Consider the following 8583-nt stretch of genomic DNA (forward strand, 5'->3'; position numbering starts at 1 on the left):
TATTGTCTATTGGGCTGTTATGTCTTAGCACTTGTTCTTTGGGCGTTTGGCTCTTGCATTGTCTTTATCTTAGGGCGTTATGTCTCTTGAGTATCATGTCTTTGGGTATTATTGCTCTTGGGTTGTATTGTCTCTGGGCGTATGGCTCTCTATCGGATGTTACTGTTCTCTGTTGTGGCATATTATTGCTCTCTAGCGGCATGTTGTCTTATTGGCATGTGATTGGCTCTTGGTAATGTCTTGGGTATTATTGTCTCTTGGGCGAATTATTGTTCTTGGAATATTGTCTCTTGGGTATTATGATCTTCTTGGGTATTATGTCTCTGGATATGTCCGTAGCATTCATGTCTTGGTATTATGTCTCTTGGGCATTATTGTCTCTTGGTATGTATTTGCTCTTGGGGCTGATATTATCTTGGGTATTATTGTCTCTTGGCGATATTGTCTCTGTGATTATGTCTCTGGGTTTATTGTCTGATGGATATGTATTGTTCTTGGGTATTATTTGTCTCTTGGGTATATTGTCTCTTACGACAGTATTGGTCTGCTTGGGTATTTATTGTTCTTGGGTATTATTGTTGTACACTTGTTGAAGCACTGTAACTTGTTTTTGAAAACGTTTTCTACAAGATAAACGATATTAAGTATATATTATTCTATTAATAGGTATTATGTTTGTTTAGTTCATTTTTTGGGAATTTTAGGCCTTTTAATTGACAGGGAAGATAAGATATGAAACGGGGAGAGGAAAAGGGGGAGTGACAGCAGCAAAGGGCCGCAAGCCGGACTCGAACCCCGGCCCGCTGCGTCGAGGAGTAAACCTCTACATATGGGCACCCGCTCTACCAACTGAGCTATCTGGGTGCCCATACTCAGGGTTTTTAAGGGAATCAGAAGTATATTCCTAAAGAGATAATGTTAATTATTCTTGTCTGGTGAGACTCCAGACTTGTGAACTCTGTAACTTTATCTTCCCAGTGATTCCACCTGTGACCCCAACGGCGCCCGGATGGGAGGAGCCCGTCGAGCCAGGCCTCGGTGAGACTTTCATTCCCGGGACACTGATCCGGCGTTAACAGTGCCAGTCTTTATACACGGGTCTACATCAGAAACCTTTAAATCATCTCCAGCTAGTCCAAAACGTTTAACCTTTTAACAAAGACAAAAAAACGTGAACACATAACTCCGGTCCTGGCCTCCCTCCACTGGCTGCCCGTCCGTTACAGGAGAGATTTTAAGATTTTATTGCTTGTTTTTAAGGCTTTAAAGGGTCTGGCGCCCCCTTACCTGGCTGATCTCTTATGCCGTCATTCACCAGTCAGAACTCTTAGGGGTCGGCCAATCATCTGCTCTGGGACTCCCGCTGTCAAGCTAAAAACAAGGTTGAAAGGAGGAGGGCACCCTTGAATACTACGTGTTAAATACTGATAAGACATGCCACGGCTACTGGGATGGTTTGTTACAAACCAAACACGTCCTTGTATGAAAATAAGGATGCTTGCTTTAACGTGGGACGCTGCGTTCTCCGGACAACCCCGCCATCCTTCTTTCTGACATGTGGTACTGGTGGTATGGCTGGGCGCTTAGTGGCAAATCAATTTGATTTTGCCCAGCCTAACACCAACCCATCTTCTTTTTGTTTTTCAAAAAGATGGCGTTAGACCATGCAGAATGCGATCTGGCGTGAGATGCTTGCGGGCGTAGAGGGGTTCGGGCGGCCTGGTGAATAACAGGTCTTTTCAGCGATCTTACGCGTCTGTCCTGAGAGTAAAGGCTCTAAGTATGAAAACGGCAGACACCGGTAGATTAATGATAAGCGCATAGCAACCCCACTGACAGCACGCCGCTTAACAACAAGCATGGAGGGCGCACAGCATCACGGTAGCGCGCAAACCGGTAAGGAGCCAGGTCAAGTCAGCACCGATGTGCTTCACGGGGTGTTGGGGAAAGTTCAAAATGGCCATCATTTCTGATAGTCACAGTGTGGGTGGGTTTCGCGGGGGGCCGGGGTCATCTTCTCTCGTCCTTTCTCTCGGCTTTGTATCCTGTTCAAATTAGCCTTTTGCTCCCTTGACATTTTTTTTTTCCTAATCGTGGACTATACTATTTAATCAAATAAGTCAGATCTGGTTTCATTACAATCCCCCTCACACCACATTATACACCCCAACTTTGTGTTTTGTGTGTGTGTGTGATGTTTGTGTGTGGGTGCAACTTGCTGTGCTCTGTGTGGGGTACGCTCGCTGTTCCGCGGCTCGTCCTCCGATTCTGATTCATTGGATTAAGCTGCTGGTCTGGTGCCGCGTGAGGGTGTAGGAGCCGCGTCTGTGACATGTGACGAAATTCTCTGTGTGTGTATCTTAAGACCCTTGGTTTGCTGGCAGCTGTTGTAAAAAAAAAAAAAATAACGCGAACCTCTCGGTTAACGTCCGTGTCAACTAAATACGCGTAATCTGTGGTGTCCAATACGCTGCGTATTGCTGGATGGTGTTTGTAAAGTGTTGGTTGGTTGGTCTCGTTCGTGTGGTCTCCTTGTGAGTGGTCAGCTTTGTGGTACGTGGTTGGTGTGGGAGGTCATGGAGTGGTTTACCAAGTACTGTATAACTGTAATGTTAGACAGAGGACGGCGGTGCGATGCCCCTGTTCAGCACTTTGGTCAACTGTTGTTGTTTTTAAATATAGAGATAAAATTGACATTGACATTAGTTAGCGTGCAGTTGACATCAAGAAGCCGGGTTAGGTTTGGGTTATGAAGGTTAGGGGTTAACGCCCGGGATGGGCACTGCGAGGGGCAGGAGGTGCCCAACGGGAGTAAAACGTGTGAGTAAAACACTTAAAAACTAAGTCTGGTTATGTAAAAGCTGCTCAAAAGAAAGCCAGATATTAAAAGCAGGTTAAAAGAACCACTGGACAGGACGGACAGCGTCAGATTAAAACTTTAGATAAAACAGGTCACATCCACGCCTGCCCTGTCCTATCCCCTGGAGGGATTGCAAGATGAATAATTAAATATATGAATCAAATAAAAAATATATATACATAACACAACATTTATGGAAACAAATTCCCCCGGCATTGCATTGTAAAAAAAAAACACATCCCAGTGTTAAAGGAATATTATTTAAAGGTGCCCCGTTTATTTATGAAATTGGACATAAAGGGATTTGACCGTGTGAGACTCCACAGTGGTCTCAGTGCAGAAGACATTTTTGTCTGAAAAGACGGCTGAGGACAGAGGGGGGGGGGGGCAGTTAATGTGTAGATCCGTCTGTGTGTTTGAAGACGGATATTTTGCCATAAAATGTTATAATATTTCAGTGTGTGCTGGGTTCTTCACAGATGACATGCCTGGTGGACGCCAAGATAACAGAAAGACCACGACTACTGAGGTCATCATGTACATACCAGGTACCCTCTGTCACACAATCTGGGTCCAGGTTTTTCTATATATGTTGTTTTTTTTTTACTGCATGGAGGAATTTTTGGGGCTCCCCCAAAGAGTTTTCAGTCTGAACCAAAGGAAAATTGACAAGCCCTCATACTCTGCTTCTGACTGGCTAGTAGTCCTTACCTAGGTACTGTCCCGGGCCCCCTCATACTCTGCTTCTGACTAGCTAGTAGTCCTACCTAGGTACTGTCAGGGCCTCATACTCTGCTCCTGACTACTGTAGTCCTTACCGAGTACTGTCAGGGCCCTCATACTCTGCTTCTGACTACTAGTAGTCCTTACCTAGGTACTGTCAGGGCCTCTACTCTGCTCTGACTGCTAGTATCCTTACCTAGTACTGTCAGGGCCCTCATACTCTCTTCTGACTGCTAGTAGTCCTTACCTAGGTACTGTCAGGGCCTCATATCTGCTTCTGACTAGTAGTAGCCTTACCTAGGTACTGTCGGGCCCTCATACTCTGCTTCTGATGGCTAGTAGTCCTTACCTAGGTACTGTCAGGGCCTCATACTTTGCTCTGACTGGCTAGTATAGTCCTTACCTAGGTACTGTCAGGGCCCTCATACTCTGCTTCTGACTGGCTAGTAGTCCTACCTAGGTACTGTCGGCCCTCATACTCTGCTCTGACTGGCTAGTAGTCCTTACCTAGGTACTGTCAGGGCCTCATACTCTGCTCTTGACTGGCTAGTAGTCCTTACCTAGGTACTGTCAGGCCCTCATACTCTGCTTCTGACGTCTATAGTCCTTACCTAGGTACTGTCAGGGCCCTCATACTCTGCTTCTGACTGGCTATTAGTCCTTACCTGGTACTGTCAGGGCTCATACTCTGCTTCTGACTGCTATATCCTTACCTAGGTACTGTCAGGGCCCCTCATACTCTGCTTCTGACTGGCTAGTAGTCCTTACCTAGGTACTGTCAGGGCCCTCATACTCTGCTCTGACTGGCTAGTAGTCCTTACCTAGCTCGTCAGGGCCCTCATACTCTGCTCCTGACTGGCTAGTAGTCCTTACCTAGGTACTGTCGGGCCCTCATACTCTGCTCCTGACTGGCTAGTAGTCCTACCTAGGTACTGTCAGGGCCCTCATACTCTGCTCCTGACTGGCTAGTAGTCCTTACCTATCTCAGCCAATTGCACTTTACTTGAAGGTATCTACAAAACAGTGACATGACACTGTCATGAACGTGTCATAAACATTGCAAACAAGTCATAAACGTTTAGGACTTAATGCTTCCTTAAGTCATTCGGTTTTGTTATGACACGTTAGAGTTCATGAGTCATGACTGTGTCACGACAGTGGCATGTCAACACAAATGTAACGTAAGATTTACTGTAACTTACTGGCAACAATTATCCAGCAAGTTACTGTGAATTCTTTTCCCAGTAGAGGTACCGTACTTCCATTAACAGTATTTCATGTATTCATTGTCAAATAAAAAAACAATTAAAAACAACATAAGCTAAAAAAGTAAAAAATACAGTAATTTATTGTACTATTTACAGTACTATAGTGGCTATATAGTGTGATGTTTTAACAGTAATTTCGCTCAGACTACTGTGATTTCAACTGTAATACTTAAGACTACTGTGATGTTGTCATGTCGACAAGTTTGTAATGTAACTTTACAGCATCCTACTGTAAAAATCCTAAACAGTAGTCTAAAAGTAAATAACTGGAGATTTCACAGCCGTTATTCACAGTGTTAGCGAAAAGCCTGATCTCTCATCATGTATCTGCGTCTGTTTCAGAGGAAGCCACCACCGTCCCGTATGTCGGCCCCTGGTACGAAGAGTACGATTACGCCGACCGTACGTCCATCATCCGTCCTTGATATACTCTTTGCACCAAATAACTAAACAGGCTCCACTTCTTCCTCGACGACTTAGTCTCTGCTTCTGTCTTCCCAGTGGCCGCTAAGAAACAAGAAGAGGAGGAGGAGAGAGCTCGCAAGGAAAAGGCAGAAAAGGCGGAAAAAGGTTTTTAACATTTAAATTGTTCTGGAAATCCTGCGGATAAATCCGCCGCTGAAAATAGTCCCCCACGACGAGGTATTTCCTCTTGTTTGTGTGATGACAACAACAAAAACGTCTTCTCGCTGGATCACTGGAGCAATTTCAAAGATTGTCGTTCCTATAAGTCACTTGACTGAGATTTAAAAAATACACAGTTTTACAAGATGCATGTCATCAGCAGGAACCAATAGGCTTGGAGCTGAGACACGCGTCACCAGACTCCATTTATAATAATAAATGATTATAATCAGTACTTTTAGCGTGTATAGAGCCAGCATATTTCCACGATTAAATGGGTGAATTAACCAAACCAAGATTATTTTTTGGGGCTTTTCCACCTTTTAATGGACAGGATAGCAGGATAGAGAGACCGAGATTAAAAATATACTAAAAAACTAGATTTTTATCAGACACTTAGAATAATGATCTGAGTACTTTTAGTGGACGTAAACTGACTGTGCACCATTGCCCATCAATGTTAAACTGCAGCTTGTTTTGTTTGTTAAAGGTCCACTGTGTGGGAATTTCTCCCATCTAGCGTTGCGATCATTTATTTCCTTTTCAACATGTTCATATTTGCAATGGCGGCCTTTCAAGTCACCATTGGACCAATGTTTTTACCATATCTCGGTCTAAAAGGTTGATGAAAAAAAAAGAAAACACGTAGTAAGTAGATGATAAATAACACCCAAAAAGCTTTAAAGGTCCAATGTGTAGGAATTTCTAATCCAGTGAGATCCACTTTCCAATCAACTCTCTCGCTCCATGCAGTTCAAAGGACGTATTACAGCTACGGTGGCCTTCACGCTTCAAAAAGCATCGTCTCTCGCTCTTTTCAATCTCCTTTTACGTTTTGTTTTCCCCTTCCTGAAATTTGGATTTTGAATCCATGTGGTCCTCCATGTTTCCTTCTTTAAACTTGACGGGGCCGGGAAGCGACGATATTTGTTAGCGTTAGCATTAGCAGCTGCGAGTTCATCATGTGACAGCGATAACGTGAAAGGTGGAGCAGTACGTCCTGTATGTCCCTCACCGGCCACCGTAGTTCAAGATGGAGCATGAACATGGAGCGTCTACCCCAGTTCATACGAATGGAAATGTAAAAATTTCAAGCCAATAAGGAATACTTGGAATTGATGGTGGGGGTAAATATTCATGAAAATTCACTTTGTGAATGGACAACATAGATTTTGATAATGAACAACTGAACATGTGCACCTGCTCTGACAACTGAGCCAACCCGGCCACGAATGAAGTGTATTAACAACGCTAAAACTACTGTTTATTTACATGGAGTTTGGTGTCTTTAGCGAACCCGATTTCACGGATGTTTTTACTCTTTAACAGAAATTTCAACCTCCTTAGAAATCCTTTCCATAATGTTGTCAGACACTTAGAATAATAATCTGAGTCTATCAGCGGCAAAACGAGCATTTCTATGAAGGTAAATACAAGCTGGACAGTTGCCCCATTAACTTCCATTGTAGCTTGTTTCTCTGCTGCCGTCTGCAGCGATCTCCTTTAATACTGGACCAATGTCAAAGATCGTCGTTCCCATCAGTCACTTAGACCCAAAAACATAGGAAAACAGGGTCCAGGTTGAAAAAAACCCAAAGTTATCCTTTAATGATTGATAAGAGAAAGGAAAAATGACTAGAGAAGATGGAGGTGGGATGTTAAATAAATCCCAGAGACCAGCTGGGGGGTGTTACGATGATCTCAAGACGCAGGGAGGGGCTGATAACCGCCTGTCAAAGGTCTGACACAGCATTTAGGTATTTCCTGTAACATCGGAAGAAGAAGTTACCGCTTTTATGCATTGAAAATATTGAAAATATGAACTCAAATCGACTAAACCGACCCTTGTTGCAGACGGGAAACAGATGTACGGGTGGAGACAAAAGTGCACTGACGCACACATGTTGATATTGTGCGTGGTGGTGGTTGTTGGCTGGAGAGCGAGGTCCATGTTGAAGCATCTCTTGACTCACATTGTTTTCTCATCACGCTGTGAAGCCGAGCAGCAGAGGAAGAAGTGGGAGGAGGAGGAAGAGGAGAGACTGAAGCAGATCTCTGTGCCGCTGGAGCCAAAAAGTAAGAGAAAAAGCTAAATCTTACCAAGTTTATTTATCTTAATCATAGCCAAAATATCTAAGAACACTGAACTTAACCCTTGTGTTGTCTTCCCGTCAGCCACGGTCACTTTTTTTTCAACATTGTTATCTTTTTCCAACATTTTTGTCACTTTTTCAGTGTTGTGGGTGCTTTTTTTTTGACGTTTTTGGTGTTTTTCCCAAAGTTTTTTGAGATTTTTAATGTTGATATTTTCAGCGCTTATTTTGACAGCCCATTTTTTGGGACAAAAAAGATAAATATGAACTGAAAACGGGTCAATTTGACCCAAGGACAACATGTTGGTTAAGACAAAGTCACGAAACGCTTCAGATCAGTAAAGTCATTTGCGGTCAAAGTGGCGCCAAAATGAATGGGAGTCAATGGGATGCTAACTGCAGGTGATGGCTTAGTAGCATTAAAATGGCGCCATGGGTTCAAGTAAACAAGAAGCTTATACCAATAGCGCGGCAGGTAGATAAGCCAGTTTGTGATTGGTTGCCGCAAAATTGTGAGCTGAAGCAGGAGAATTAGACGTGCAGGTTTCCAGACCGAGCTGCAGGCAGAGGGGGCGGGGTTTACCCAGACTAGCGTCTCATTAGGTGAAAAGGAAGACGCTTCTGACAGCCTTTGTGTCCCTCTCAGAGTGTCCTCCTCTGGGCTTGGAGTCTCACCGGGTGGAGGACGACCAGCTGCTGGCCTCCTCTCAGTCTCACCACGGCTTCACGGCTCAGAGGGGGCGGCTCAACATGCAGGTACAGGCACAATTGGGGGGCATGTTGTGGTATGATGCGACATAGAGGAAAGCTTAGACAACATCGGGTCCTTCAGAGGTCAGAGGTCAGGGGACGAGGTCTCTTCCAACCAAACCTGTCCATGTGTAAATATGTTTGTGTGTCTACAGATTCGGGGAGTGTGATAAGACCAGGTTACTTTCAGGACTCTCTCCCTTTGGAGGGCGGAGGGCCTGTCTCACTTTAGCATACTTCCCAGAGAGAAAGAGAGAGAGAGAGA

At 44.2% G+C, this 8583-nt stretch overlaps 1 protein-coding gene across 1 annotated transcript in view; it reads left to right on the forward strand.

Annotated features, from left to right (window-relative positions):
- Positions 1-8583, forward strand: part of LOC116686166 (adipocyte enhancer-binding protein 1-like) — a 25835-nt gene that overhangs the window by 6982 nt on the left and 10270 nt on the right. The window contains exons 4-9 of the mRNA XM_032511134.1: positions 979-1038; positions 3340-3408; positions 5194-5253; positions 5353-5421; positions 7474-7551; positions 8215-8324. Coding sequence (XP_032367025.1) covers positions 979-1038; positions 3340-3408; positions 5194-5253; positions 5353-5421; positions 7474-7551; positions 8215-8324 — 446 coding nt within the window. The remainder of the gene's footprint in view (positions 1-978; positions 1039-3339; positions 3409-5193; positions 5254-5352; positions 5422-7473; positions 7552-8214; positions 8325-8583) is intronic.

The sequence above is a fragment of the Etheostoma spectabile genome, unplaced genomic scaffold (genome assembly GCF_008692095.1).
Source record: "Etheostoma spectabile isolate EspeVRDwgs_2016 unplaced genomic scaffold, UIUC_Espe_1.0 scaffold325, whole genome shotgun sequence".
Classification (NCBI taxonomy): domain Eukaryota; kingdom Metazoa; phylum Chordata; class Actinopteri; order Perciformes; family Percidae; genus Etheostoma; species Etheostoma spectabile.